General features: G+C 35.7%; 1 protein-coding gene across 4 annotated transcripts; it reads left to right on the top strand.

Moving 5' to 3' along the window:
• The first annotated feature begins 876 nt into the window (after positions 1-876).
• Positions 877-15,481, top strand: LOC121733843 (protein Son). Of its 4 annotated transcripts, XM_042124223.1 has the most exons (14): positions 877-1,809; positions 2,079-2,162; positions 2,559-2,744; positions 3,214-3,377; positions 3,727-3,902; positions 5,109-5,252; positions 6,171-6,241; positions 6,639-6,712; positions 7,188-7,261; positions 7,479-7,562; positions 8,178-8,324; positions 12,061-12,252; positions 13,646-13,813; positions 15,337-15,481. In XM_042124223.1, exons 1-14 carry the CDS (start codon positions 995-997, stop codon positions 15,445-15,447), a joined length of 2,490 nt encoding a protein of 829 aa, XP_041980157.1. In that variant the 5' UTR covers positions 877-994; the 3' UTR covers positions 15,448-15,481. The 4 variants fall into 4 exon arrangements, with proteins under 4 accessions (XP_041980157.1, XP_041980159.1, XP_041980160.1 ...); XM_042124225.1 differs by lacking the exons at positions 13,646-13,813; positions 15,337-15,481 and adding an exon at positions 11,839-11,904 and having other exon boundaries at positions 12,061-12,161; XM_042124226.1 differs by lacking the exons at positions 12,061-12,252; positions 13,646-13,813; positions 15,337-15,481 and adding an exon at positions 11,839-11,978.
• The last annotated feature ends 141 nt before the right edge of the window (positions 15,482-15,622 follow it).

Here is a 15,622-nt window from a genome sequence, read left to right as displayed (position 1 = left end):
TCAAAATATTTGGTAGTGCGGCCCGGGGTATAATTCTACAAATCAGATTTTTTTTTAAACTAGGTGTTTTTATAGAATAAGAAATTAATAATTTTTTAATTGTAAAAATATTGTATTGCAAACGAATGGCAAAAATAAGCTTTATTATTTTTATTTTTATAGATGAAAGTACTAATATAATATAGGTACTTAGTAGGGACGTCAACATGATCCAGGGCGGGGCAGCTGCCCCCCCTGCCCCCCTCTCGGTACGCCCATGGTAATGCCTGGTACGAAGTTACTGACTTAATAATAATATTATGAATTATTATGATATTGTACTAATAGCCTAAGTTATATCTTTCAAATAAATCCATTAATCCATTATTGAGAATTATTGTTATAATATTATACTAGCTGTTTGACCGAGCTTTGCTCGGTATCCGATGAAAATGACATTTTCTAGAAATGATTCCTAGCTAGATCGATTTATCGCCCTCGAAAACCCGTATATACTAAATTTCTTGAAAATCGTTGGAGCCGATTCCGAGATTCCAATTATATACTTAATATATACAAGAATTGCTTGTTTAAAGATATAAGATTCAGGTAGGTGTACCATCGGTGTTGCGACTTATGACTGTAGGTATTCAGTCAGTTCAGACTCGGATTCAGACTACAGAGTTATTTTATATCTTACAGGATCTCCACGAATCCATGTGTCCGTCATAATGAGTTGGGAGTTAGGACCGTTAGAAGAACTACTTTCGCCTTATATATCGGCCATGTATATAGTGGCAAACTATAAAGTACGTTAAACAAATATAAAAAAAACAATATGTCAAAGTATGCAACTGTCAATCTGTCAAATATTAATAATGTCAAAAATCAAGCCATTTTACAGCAATTTACCAAAATTTTACAATTTTCAATGCTTGTGCTGTGATATTTCCTGTTTTGGAACTCTTGTTGATTTGTAGTTATGAAAAAGATTCTCTTTGCGCTTTAAAACAATATGACGAGCCTAATAGAAAAAATCGAGAAGTTAATCAAACGAGAAAAAACCACTCCCGAACGGAAGAAGGACGAAACAAGTAAATCTTCAAGCGAAATCCTTTCGGAACTCTTCAGCGCTTTTAATGCGGCACCACCGAAAATAGAAGATATTTCATCAAAAAAATCCAAAAAGAGTAAAAAGAAGGTAAAAAAGGAGAAGAAAAAGCGAAGCCGGGATTCGAGTAGCAGCGATTCCGACAGTGACTACAGCCACAAAAGAAAAAAAAGAAAGAAAACAAAATCCAAGAAAAGTAAGAAAGGCGATCGTTCACGCTCACCGTCAAATTCTAGAACTCCGCCTAGGATAAAAGCTGAGCTTCTCGATAAAAAGTTAAAAAAAGAGTCTGTATCCGTAAAGGAAGAAAAAGTTAAATCCGAAAGACATTTCATTGTTAAGGCTGAACCTAAGTTAGACACATGCGTTAAAGTAGAAAAAATCAAACTGCCCGAAGATGGTATTGATACTAGCCTCATACCAATGCCAGAGTCACCCAAGGACTTGTCAAATGACTCAAAATCCGATAAAAAGGACCAGGCTGAAAATGACAAACTAAAAGGAAAAATTCAAATAAAGAATTTAAAGTTCAGTGCCGTATTCGAAGAAACTGTTAAGAAGGCAGAAGAGGAGGCAAGGAAAAAGGCTGAGAAGACAGAAGAGGGCGAATGTACAGATTCTTCTAGCAGCTCGAGTAAAGACGAAGAATCAAATTCTCAGTTCCCAAAATCAGCAGACCCAGGTGGGATCTTGAAAAAAGCAGCTGATCAAATAAAAATGTAAGTTTACATGTTGTTAGTTTATTAGAGTGAACTGAATATATTCTTGCTTATTATTCTTAAACTAAGTATATTATGAACTTTTATCTTAATAAATATAACATGGTCACATTAACTTGACGCATGGTTTAATAACATCATTATGGAGCTGGCATGTTATTGCATTCCAGCAATGTGTCAAGTTAATTTGACTGTATTATACCTGCTAGTTTCATAGTAGATATCTGAAAATTACATAATATTATTGTTTATTGTATTCTATTTTTTAGTGTTGAAGATGGTAAAAACAGTAAAACTAAGAGCAGCGATAAATCTAAATCATCAAACAGAGAACACAGCAGATCTAGAAGACGGTGAGTGTATTCTTGTGATAAAAATATATGTATTTTTTCCCAGTAAGCACAGCAGCTAACCAGCTTGTGCTAAGAAGTTAAATTAGTATTGTAGCAGTAAAACCATTGCATAGCTTTTTTTCTCAACTTATACAATTATAATTTGAATATTACTACTTTTTTAATATATTATGTCCAGTTGCACACAAACACCATGCGGAAGGTATGCCGACCTGGAACAACATTTAAGATGATGCACGGCTTTCAACACAGAACAGCTGTGCCAGTCGGAGTAGATATTTTTCGTTACGGAATTTATTGATTCAATAAAGTCCGTGATGAAAGCAATGCAATAGCTTTAAAATGTTGTTCTATAATACATTCATAGTGTATATTGTGTTGAAAACTTAATTTTAGATCAAGGAGTCCATCCAAAACAACGTCAAGCAGAAAGCAGCGTCATCGTTCCCGCTCAAGGTCAAAGCGTAGGAGTCGTTCACGGCACCGCTCTTCATCGAGATCCAAACGTAGATCTATATCCAGATCTAGACATAGAACATCAAGACATATCTCACCTGTTAGACATAGGAGTCGAAGATCCAGGTAATATTTAGAATTATGCAAAAAGTTAGCTACATATAAAGGTTCTGAAGTCTATGCACTATAATACAATGCTTAGAAGTCTAAGCCTAGAACAGTTTTATAATCTTAAGTATGAACTGATAAGTATTAATTCATGTTAAAAAAATATACTACTTTTTTACGAATTTCACAACACTTAATATCTGATTGTAATTCATCTCTATTCTCTGTATACACTTTTACATGAGTTAAGCCTTAATTCATCAGTTATCCATACTAATATTATAAATGCGAAAGTCTGCTGAACTACTTTAAGTCCAATGGAAGGACATAAATTATTATTTTTATGACTTTTTGTCCCGATAAATGTATGGTACCATGTGGATAAACTAATTTTGGCGCAACCGGCAACGGAGTTGCGGGCATTATCTAGTACTGTATATTTACTAAAATCTCTATCTACCTGCTTACATTATTAAATTGTTTTCAGATCTCCCACCGGTGTCAGACTAGCGGACAGCGAGAAGAAACGTCTGCTAGAGGTGGCCAGACGTAACGCTATCAACATGCTCAAAAACGGCGCCGTGCCGGCCGGCGCCGCGGCTCTACCGCCTCACACTAGGAACCAAGTTATGGCGGCGATACAGTCTGGAGGTAGGTCAGTCGGCACGCATACAGCCTATGCGTACACTCACTCATTTACTTACAGGTTGAGATTTATTTCGGGGAATATTGCTAAAAATAATAACATACTAAATTTTAAATTAAAATTGTAATATCAAATTGTTGAATTTTCACTTTTGCATGCATACCTCTATGTGCCCTATGCTATATTATTGTGAGTAATGAGCTATCTGTTTCCGAAATAATCCAATAAAAAATAGGCATAATTATTCACTGCATTATTTTATCATTGCTTTGGTAATTTTAGTTTAGGTGGAACTTGGTGTTAGGTTACACAAAGTCATCACTAAACCAACAATAATTTAATCCACTTATACAGGTAAATCAGTGGACGAACTAACAGACTTCTGCAAACATCTGTCCAAGAAAGAGGCGTTGGGTGAACTATCATCAGTGTCTTCTAATGATGGTGACATGAGTGAGAATGAAGACACTATAGCCTTCCACCATCCATTCTTGGTTAAAGAGAAAGCACCTATTGTGATGAATATAAGAGTAAGTAGTGTCAATACTGAGAAACACTATCACATTTTTAAATAAACTTAAGAGTCCGGGTGCCATCGCAATTCTCATACAAACGCAATACTAAGATAATTTCCCATACGAGAATATTTACCATATTTGAGTTATTATTCAGCTTAAGTTAGTAATTACCTAGGTTCCCGTACAAAGCAACTGCAAAATATTTACATAACAAAAAATATGAACAATTACAATTTAGTATGTAAATACATATTGTAATTGTTCATATTTTTGGTAGATATGTAAATATTTTGCAGGAACCTAGGTAATTACTATCTTAATCTGAATAATAACTCAAATATGGTAAATAATCTCATATGGGATGCGCCCACCGGGACTCTTTTAAAATGTAAATTTAATAATATAAAAGTTTTAAAATGTATATAATAATTTTGGGAAGAATAAGTCTTATCTTATATCTTTAAACGAGCAATTCTTGTATATATTTATATATAATTGGAATCTCGGAATCGGCTCCAACGATTTTCATGAAATTTAGTATTTAGGGGGTTTCAGGGGCGATAAATCGATCTAGATAGGAATCATTTTTAGAAAATGTCATTTTCATCGAATACCGAGCAAAGCTCGGTCAAATAGCTAGTAATTAGTTGTGTAAAACATTCAAGTTACTTATGAGACAAGATATTGTCCACAACTTTGTAGTGCAGCTGCAATTCATTTATCGTGCAAAATAACAACAATCCGCGATAAAAACTATTTTATGTCCTTTCCCAATAATTGCGTAAAGACACACTTTCGCCTTTTTAACTTTGTTTTTTTTTTAATATAAAGTAAGGGAGCAAACAAGCAAATGGCTAACCTGATGGAAAGCAACTTCCGTCGCCCATGGACACTCGCAGCATCAGAAGAGCTGCAGGTGTGTTGCCGGCCTTAGAGGGAATAGGAAGGGGAGGGTATGGAAGGGAATAAGGGAGGGTAGGGAAGGAAATAGGGGAGGGTAGGGAAGGGAAAAGGGTAGGGGATCGGGCCTCCAGTAAACTCACTCACTCGGCGAAACACAGCTCAAGCGCTGTTTCTCGCCGGTTTTCTGTGAGCCCGTGGTATTTCTCCGGTCGAGCCGGCCCATTCGTGCCGAAGCATGGCTCTCCCACGTCAAACGTGATATGGGTTTCTTTCGAACCCACTTGTAATTGTAACCCGTATTTGTACGTTTGTCAGGGTGGTGCACCTCTCCCCATCAAGTCGACCCTGCCCGTAGCCAATAAAGAGGAACTCAGGATCCAATTCCCCGTGTCGTCCGGTACTCAACACCGAGACAGCGCGAGCGAATGGGTCCCAGTGTCGCCTAAGAAGGATAATATGGTTGGTTTTTAATTATTCCTATATCTATATATATAAAACTCAAAGGTGACTGACTGACTGATTGACATAGTGATCTATCAATGCACAGCCCAAACCACTGGAGGGATCGGGCTGAAATTTGACATGCAGGTAGATGTTATGACGTAGGCATCCGCTAAGAAAGGATTTTGATAAATTCCAACCCCAAAGGGTTCAAATAGGGGATGAAAGTTTGTATATAATAATACTTCTTAACGCGGGCAAAAGCTCGTATTATAGTTTTATTATACCATGTATATAATTTTATACAAGGTGTATTAAAACTAAGTGATAATACTTTAGGGTGTGTATTGTAAGTGTAAGCTCTGGTGTAAGTGACTTTTGTATGGGGAAACTCGTGACGCTGGGGCGCTTGCACACACTAACGGAAAAAAAATTTTGGTCTTTCAGCGCTGCTACTTCCACAGCGAACTTTCTGCAAGAAACGCGTACACACCCAACGTATTATAACTTAGTTTTGTTACACCCTGTATAGGCATAATCAGGGTAATTTTGGATAAAGGTAAATTTGAAAACTTCAAGTTAGGTAATAATGATGTATCGGGCAGATTATGTTTGCCTGGCTCAGCGATATGGCATATCGCACTTTGCCAGACAACAAAATATCAACAGATACAGCGTTTATTGGAAATATCCGGACTTGCCCTGTTTCCGTATTTACCCTTGATACTCTATTATACCAACGGCTCATCGACATGACAAAAATACTGATGGCTGACAATAAAATGTAAAGCACACTGTAGAGTGTGTAGAATTTGGTGTACTCTATATCTTTGCTAAATTTTACCAAAATTGGTGCAACCTAATCGAAGCCTATTTGACACAAGCAAACAAATCTTTATAATAATATACTTTGGCATAATGTTCTTTTTGTTACAGCAAGTTGCAAAGTTAAATTCGAAACCTTCAAAAAGTACTGCGATCACTCCAAGTGTTACTACAACTACTGCGTAAGTATACACAATACATAAGTAGCATGCCTCCCTTTTATAAGTATCAAGAATGAGGGAGACAGCAATATCATAATTCTTACTTAGGGCTTATTTTTCAAAATATGCCTATTAAGTTACAATTACTACAGCTTACACAAAAGATTTGTCAGTACTTACTTCAGGAGAAAAAACTTTAAATTTACCATGTCTTTGAGACTTCTTAAAGATGAACTTCGGCAGTAGTTGAATTTTTTTTTCATTGATTTTTTTCACATGTGCCGTTCGTAGTTAAGCGCTCTTATGTGTAGATTTTACTATGAGTGTGAGTAAACCTGTAAGAATCATACAATTAACGTTAAAATAGTATAAAATTAAATTTTGTTCAATTTCATAATAAATTTTTATACCTTTTTAGATGCAGTGAACCGCTTGCCTTACCTGCCCCGCCGACTGTCGCTATTCCATTGAAGAGTTTTACTTCTGGATCCCGTAAGTTAATAACATAATCTAAAATAAAATCTATAGTTATTTGGCCTATTAGGCTGGCCGCAAAATGTGTGTGTTTTCCGTATTCGTGTTCCTAATGTAGACTTTCGATTTGGAATTCCGTGAGACTAGCGCAAACGTTGATTTTTCTTATCGCGTTGGCTTGCATTCGGAAGTCGAAACGCCCGTGCGAAATTAGTTCCGTTCGGAAAAAAGCGAACATGTGTGTTAGTTACTGTACTTTCTACTGATTCCATGCATACAAATGTCCGAATTCGGAAATCAATTAGGTCAGACGTATACTATGCGGCCAGCCTTACTGTACTTGTCACAGACAAGTATGTTTTTGTCATTAGAATTTGGTTTTGTTTTTGTGCTAATTGGACGAATTAATTCTATTGTATTTATTTTAATTTTATAATAATATGGCGAATTTATTAGAAATGGATAATTGTAATTTTGTTTTTTTTTTCTCCAGAGCTGAACACAGTGCCCGCTATAGCGGCGCCCGGACCACAAGCTTACCCACCAGGCAAAGAACCGGCTAAAATCGTGAGTGTATTATATCCATTACTAATGAAAACAGTCACACAATGTTTTTTTCTTGTCTATGAAGCACCACAAAATAATGAATATAAATTAGACGTTTTTAATAATTAATGTTATTAATTATTATTGCTGAGCTTCACTCTTTTTGTTATATCACTCGTGACTAAAGTGTTTTAAACAGATTCATAACACATAAATTATTAAGTATTATTCTTTACAGGACCTGGCATCAATAGTCTCCCAAAAGCTGTCTATGATCCGCAAAGAGCAAGAACAAAATGAACTTACTACTAACACTTTAGGTGTAAGTATTTTACACTTACTTTTTCTTAATAAGTCCGACCTCATTTTTAAGGTTCCGTAGTCAACAAGCAACCTTTATAGGTTCAGTCTGTCCATCCGTCTGTTCGTCTGTCTGTCCATCTGTCTGTCTGCGGTTAAATACGGGCCAGAGTTGCAATATCTTAAATATTTATTTCCAATGGTAAAACTTTGGCAGCTCATATCTTCGAAATGTGACACTGTACGCGGTTTTGTCCAAGATTATTTTTTGTTTGTATTCATGTTAGCTATCCATTTTTCAAAGAATCATTCGTGAACGCCATTTAAAAAAAAACAAAATGGCGGACTGTAGGTCGGCCTGGCTTCATACAAAAATCTTCATAGGTACCCCTTTGTTGATATTTTCGCCACGAATGTATATCTTAGGAAATTGATTACTAGGCAGTTGCCAGACCGACGTCATTGAGACGGATCATGTCAATTTAATGTTAATTGTTATCTGTCAGCTGGGTTTGACATAACGCGACCAAATTACGTAGGTCCGCCATTTGTCTATAAATCAACTTCTTAAAAAGTTATCACATTATATAAATCACTTTATAGACGAAACGATAACTTGAGAATAATGTGTTTTCAGTTCGGCTGGAGTTCCGGAGCCCTGCCTGCTCCGACCACATCAAAGGGGCTAAGCTCCAAACGCTTAGGGCAGTTTACTGGATCCACTGACGCACAACTACTCACACCGAGAGAGCTAGCCGGCGGCGCACATGCATGGGCTAAGAAGGTACCATTTTATGTACTCATATGAGAACACGAGCGTGTGAACAGTGCGTACGTGTACGCAGATGCGTGTGTGTATACGCCCGATGCGTGTATGTATATGCACGATGCGTGTAAGTATACGCATGATTCGTGTAAATATACGTACGATGGAAACAGCTTGACAGAAAAGAGTAGATGCCCAACAATATTTAAATCACATTCTATGCAATTGACAGACCATTGTTATTTTGTCGAATATGTCAATTCAATGTTAATTGTGATCTGTCAGCTGGGTTTGACGTAACGCAACCAAGCTACTTAGGTCCCCGATTTGCATAGGAATCAACTTCTCTGATAGTACATAAACCTTATTTAAATCTAACAAAAAATGTGTCAGTGTATTTAAAGTGTACAAAAGTTGTCTGTGGAAATACGTGGCGGAAAAACTACTATTTGACCGTAATTAGTGATTACGAATCAGATAATCAGAAAATTTTGTGCAGACTGCAGCGTCTACCCTTTCTTGAGGCTGTTTTCCACGTCATTTTGTGTACACGCACAGAGTTACGTACAGTACGCGTACACGCACTATATTCTATTCAAATGGGTTTTTAATTTCTAGATATTTTGTTTTGGTGTGTCTAGTTATTTTTAAGGCCTGTACATACTAGTAAATCCAGAATATGGACAAATTCTAGTACAAACAGGCCTTATTACCGCACAATATTTTTATTTTCATTCAAATATATTATCACTTTGACATTCATTTCTTAAATTTAAAATTGTATACTTTAGAATCATTATATTAATTAATAATACTGCGTATTTTAAATTATAACTGCACATTATAATGCAAAAGAAATAGTACAAATTCATATAAAAATATATTTTACGTATATACAAGTTTTCAAATATTTCAATATTTAAAATCGATATTTTTATAGCATTATAAATTATAATGATAATCATATATTCATAATTTTTAAATATAAAAAAAATATAATTATATTTAAAACACATAAATCACAATTTGGTTTGATAGAAATGCTTATAGTTTAGTGCTGGACAGAATCTAAGCAGATATATTAAACTGTTTTATGACGATTCTGTTCAATACTATGACATATGCGTTATCATGTAAATCGTCTAGTCTGTGGTCATGAAATAAAAAAATATAATATATTAAATTCATCGAACAAAGAAGTTACTACCCTAATAAGTTCTTTATCTCTTTCTTTCACTACAAGCAGTTTAACTTACAAAATTGAAATATGTTTAAATGATAATATTATGGTCATTCAGACGAGTTATATGATAATTTCAAAGCTGTAAACCTGAGTACGTACTAGCGGAGCTGTAACTAAATAAAAATAATTTGGATGTTCCTAAACTATACTAGTGTTGCTAGCCTGTGCGTTATGACATAAGTTCAGGCCCCGCACTTCGCATTCTAATACAAAATAACGGTGACTTAGTCTCAAAAAACTTAACATTATCTTTAAATTGTCCTTACTTACTATTTAGTGTAGGTTAATTGATTTGAATTGACGCTTACAGCGTGTAATATCTACGTATGCCACAATGACACGTTATATAAACGTTACTTTCTAAGTGTCTTAGTCGACTATAGGTAAATTTTTAACTCTCTCGTAATATAATATTTTAGAGAGAAAACATATTTAACCCAGGGTTAACTTAAACCCAGAAGCAAGTCTGATACTGGTATAGTTTAGGAACGCACAGTTACAGCAATCTGCTAGTGTGGCGCAGGCTTTAGGCTGTCTCAATGACTTTTCTTTCAGCTGCAAGCGTGTTGGGCTCGTTCTCTATACCGACTTCGGGTGACGACGCGGTCAGAACTTATAATACAAAGTATTATTCCTTCTGACCATTACTGTGTGATGGTTATGACAACATTATTATGATTTATGACTAAATCGTCAGTCAGGTGATTCATGATTTACTTGGGTCTACATGTGCATTAAATATCACGTTATCTCTCACGTTCTTTGTATGAAAGAGAAGGCATGATATCTTGAAAAACGATTGACAATAACCCGGGAGTGGGCCTTATTATGTAAGTTTTTCCAAACAAAGTAATTTTTTAAATTAAAAACATTGTTAATTATTTGTTTCTTCAACATTAAAAAGTGTTTATACAAGTGGGTATTTGTTGTTTCTAGTTTTCAAATACATGCACAAATATTTCATAGTATTAAATCGATACTTTTTTTTATGTTGGTGGTCAATGACAATCCTGAAGTATATTCTAATACTATTATTTATCGTTCAAAAACCTATAAAGGTCAGCTCACAAGGACACGACGCACCATTACACGAGGCTGCATTGTTATGATAGCGATTCAAAATGGGACTTTATTTGCACAAGAAATAACGTGTAGTTAATAAACTTCTATTTTAAATCGCTATCTTATTAATATTATGTCCTATCCACTAACATTTATACTGCTAAATATAATAGTGTTGTTTTAACCATCGCATACGAGAATTACTTATGAATGTGTAAACTGTGAACTTATTTAGTTTACTTTTTACACGCATAACTTTTGGATCTTGTGGTAATTTTAATGCCATCGCTTGGCATAATAATTATCACTTTGTTATTTGCATACAAATATTCAGCGTTCCCCAAATAAAAGTGACTTGCTGGATAAGTTTGTAGCATGTGCTTCAATAATATCCAATCTTTTACAAAATGTTTATCTTAAAATTTTATAGATTTATATTATGTCTAGGAAAATCTGACATAATTTTGGGAAGTTGCATATTTTCAGTCACACTGTTACTACTGGCCTAGTTGTTCTTGAGATTTAAAAAAATGCTCTTACGCTTACAAAACCATCATCCAATAGGCTACATAAACGCATTGATTCGCCATTAAAAGGCAACGTACACACACAATTTAACGTGGCATCTGCTTCATAAAGTTTCTACAGGTCGAGATGCCTAGTTAACTTCTACGTGCTGTAATTGTCTAAAAGTGTAAGAGACAATAATTCGGCGGCAGTTATGTGTCTCCATTTTCATTTTTCACACAACTTTCAAACAAATAGAGGCATAGACAATCGTTCTTTCCATTTGACACCACCAAAACGATACCACCAGTGGTGTCATTTGGAATCTCTAGTCCATATGACACCACCCTAGTGATGTCAAGATGACCATTTGAGCGACAGATAAATATAAACTTTACTGCTTGAACTTAATTGGAGTTTTCATATCAACAACTAAGTAACTATGTAACATCACTAATATGTGGTGGTGTCATATTATTATGGACTAGAGATTCAATATGACACCACCGGTGGTGTCAAGTGGAATGATCGTAGACAATCAGTTTTCCCGAGCCCAAAACATAGGGATTTATTTTTTGTCTACTCGGTTTAGTCACTTATTAAAATGGAAACCAAAATATAAAGTGCAAAGGACATTCCGAAATTAAATATTAATCCTACATGCCGAAATCTCTTAGAAAAACTAGGCCAAAATGGGGAATTCATGAATATTTGTTGCAGCTTTTAAGTGATACGGAGACGAGACAACTACCTTAGACGCCGCCGATTAGGTGTCACTGTATCGCGGTAAGTATACAGGTATGGGGCCCGATAAACTTTATCGATATATCGTAACTGTCATCGAAAGAACATCGATATTTTCAAAAAAATCATTGGGTCAATTCTGTACGCTCATTTCGACGTTTGAATTTGAATTTGGAATGATTATACTTTTAAATATAGGACCAACTGGTACGTGCGGCGCCTGTTGAGGGTGGCAGGGGTTTGCACCTTCTGCAGAAAATGGGTTGGACCCCTGGCCAAGGGTTGGGTAAAGAGGGTACGGGAACCCTCCAGCCCTTACTGCTTGAGGTGAAACTGGACACCAGAGGACTGCAGGCCAAAGAGGAGGTGCAAGGGAGACACGCAAAAGGAGTAAGTTTAAGTTGTTTTTTTTTTTAATGGAAGATGGAAATAGTAAAGGTTCATAAACAGGATGCAGCTGAAAAAGTGTATTTATATTGTGTTGTTGGGTATAATATTTTTTTAAAGTAAAAGTTTTTTTATTAATCTCCAATTAGTAGTATCAAATGAAAATTGATTGATGGCTGCACTCTTCTGAGATAGAGATAGTGATAAATAACTTAAGTAGTAGTATCCTACTAATATTATAAAGGCGAAAGTTTGTTTGGATGTATGGATGTATGGATGTGTGGATGTATGGATGTTTGTTACTCTTTCACGCAAAAACTACTGAACGGATTTTAATGAAACTTTACAATATTATAGCTTATACATCAGAATAACACATAGGCTACAATTTTAACCGACTTTCAAAATGGGGGAGGTGTTATGTTCGTTTTCTTATATTCAACGATTACTCCGCCGTTTATTAACCGATTTTCAATTTTTTTCTTTTGGTATATAGGGTATCATCCCAATTTGGTATTATATTCACAAAAGTGGTGATCTGATGAAGGATCCATAAGTAATCGAGGGAACTCCTCAAAACTTATAGGGAAACATGTGGTGACTTCGGTTTCGTGAGAAGCAGTAAGCATATGCTACCAACAAGTAAGATTTTGCACCGAGATATACCTGGTATACCGTGGTTCGGAAGGTGCTGAGAGAACTCCTGATTCTTTATAGATACACGTTTGGGAGTTTCGGCGTTGTTTTAAGAACAGAAAGCATATGTTACTGTGCAAATTACATTCATCATCATCATAATCATCATCATCACTACCATATTATACCATTTCATAGTCTTTTAGATCGAGACTCGAGGTTGTCAAGCGATAATTTAAAAAAATCTATACCTACAAACAAACATACTCTTCAGGTTTATAATATTAGAAACCTGAAGAGTATGTTTGCTTGAACGCGTCAATCTCAGGAACTACAGGTTAGATTTAAAATCTTATCTCAGTGTTAGATAGATCATTTATCGAGTAAGACTTAGCGTGATAATATAATATAGCCTATATTATATTATCACGCTAAGACTAATACGACCGAAGAAACTCAGGAAAATGTGGGAAAAACGGGGGAAATATTTTTTATGGGAAAATGTACGGTTTCTGTAAAATTCCTAATTTACGCGGGCGAAGCCGCGCGGGACATGTTGTAAAATAATAAAGACTATCAGAAATTGACGAACGAAACGATTATAATCTATCTTTTAAGTAACTCCACAATCGTCAATCATTATATTATGCGGAGTGCGGCTGTAAGTGTACTTATATCATGGACCCAACATCAAATGTATCAAATCCATAGACTATAACCGCCGTCCATAGACAACCAACATTGACATCCGAACTTTCAGGCCAAGGTGCCGAGGATAGGACGCCGGGGGCCCGCGCCGCTCATCGCCGGCGGCAAACACCCTGTGTCGCTACTCGGAGAGTACTGCTCTAAACATAAGCTCGGCCCGCCAGAGTATAATCTGTGCTTCGAGTGCGGACCGGACCACAAGAAAAACTTCTTGTTTAGGGTATGTGTTTAGGTTTTGTATCATATAGTATGGGCGCCGCAGACTCGATCGCACAAAAAGTGTGTCTATCGTCTGCGATCTCCCATAGGGGAACGCACATGACACATCTGACATCACACAAACACTTAATGAATCCGATAGCAATGGGGATGATGACATACCATATACATTTCGTATGTCACCATCCCCATTGCTATTTTATCTCACATATGAGAAGTTAAGAGATAGTATAAATTATTGTATTTAATACTTTACACTTATTAGAAACATTCAAGTCTAAATAAATCTTGAAAATTAAAATTTGAACTTGCAGCCACTCAGCCACTCTAAAAAAATACTGTAATAATATAAAAATAGAGATCGCCCAATGTTCGAAATTCGACCCTAGTTTCAACGACATTAGGACTACTATATTTTGTAAAAAAATATTGACTTTATCATAATATATATTTTTTAATCTTGTCTCTGGGACTCAGCTGACCTCAAACTGGCTGTGTAAGCATTGTCTAATAGTTTTTAAGATTCAATAAAAAAAACTATAATCCATTTTCAATTTGTCAACTTGTTGTCAACAGACTTCAACCATAAATAAAAGAGTATAATTCGTATGTATAGGCTTGTCAATCAAAAAGCTGTCATTTGTTTGAGTGTGCACATTGTAGCGCATTGTTGTGTGTGTGATGTTTTATTTGTTAAAAAAATGTATGATAAAAGCATAATTTCAAAATAAGGGAGCATACCCATACTACGTGACCCATTTTGGGGGGGAGGGGGGGTATTCAAAATACTACGCTCGGTCACGAGAGGGGGGAGGTCTAGAGTTTTGTCACGTAGTCAATTTCGCCGAGAGAAACGTCATACGAATTTTTTTTTTCTCGTCATTTAATACTAGCCATTAGAAATGGGGGGGTCAAAAAATCTTAAAAAGTAGGTCACGTAGTATGGGTATGCTCCCTAATATTAGCTCGATGCACTCCTTCACCATATAAACTATAACTGTGCAAAATCTCATGCACCTACGTTTCCCCATTTTTCGTAAAAAGGGTTACAAAGTTTTTCGCTCACGTATTTATATAAGTATAAATATAAATTGATAATTAAGTTGGTAAAAGACACAACTACACAGCAAGGTGAACAAGTGGGAAAAGATAAAATCTATGTCAAATTTTAGTCTATAAGTATTTGTTTATTATAATTTGTAACCAATTAGATAATACTATCGGCCACGGAAGATCAGGCACCAGTGACACCTGATCTTCCGTGGCCGATAGTATCCGCGCTACGGCTTGCCGCGGTCGACGCCTGAGTGGCTTTCCCTTTAAACATGCGATGTGTGCATTGCACAGCCATGACCGAGTACTTTTTAGTTTAATTTTAAGTGGTTAAGTGGTGGTGTTAGGTTAGGTTGTGTGTATGTTGTGTGCGTGATGTCAACTAGTGATTCTCTGTGCTGTTATTAACTCTGGCTGTGTTTTGTCCCTTGTATATAAAGATGTTTTTATTTTATTTTCCTATTTTTACAGGTTAAAGTAGCTGGTGTGGAGTACCAGCCAGCGATGGCCAGTGCAAATAAGAAGCAAGCCAAGGCCGATGCAGCACAGCTAGCTTTGCAGAAGCTCGGCTTGGTCACATGAATTGATTTTACTGATAATAAATTATTATAACATTTCCAATGATTTTAATAGCACCTCGTATGCAATAAAATGGTAGGTAAGTCAATAATTTGTTTGTCATTCAATAATGATAAGCAAATAATATGTTATATAGATATAAGAAGATAAAATATTGAGTATAAAATGTATTTGTTTA

Source organism: Aricia agestis, chromosome 14 (assembly GCF_905147365.1).
Source record: "Aricia agestis chromosome 14, ilAriAges1.1, whole genome shotgun sequence".
NCBI lineage: Eukaryota > Metazoa > Arthropoda > Insecta > Lepidoptera > Lycaenidae > Aricia > Aricia agestis.
This window is presented reverse-complemented; position numbering and strand designations above follow the sequence as displayed.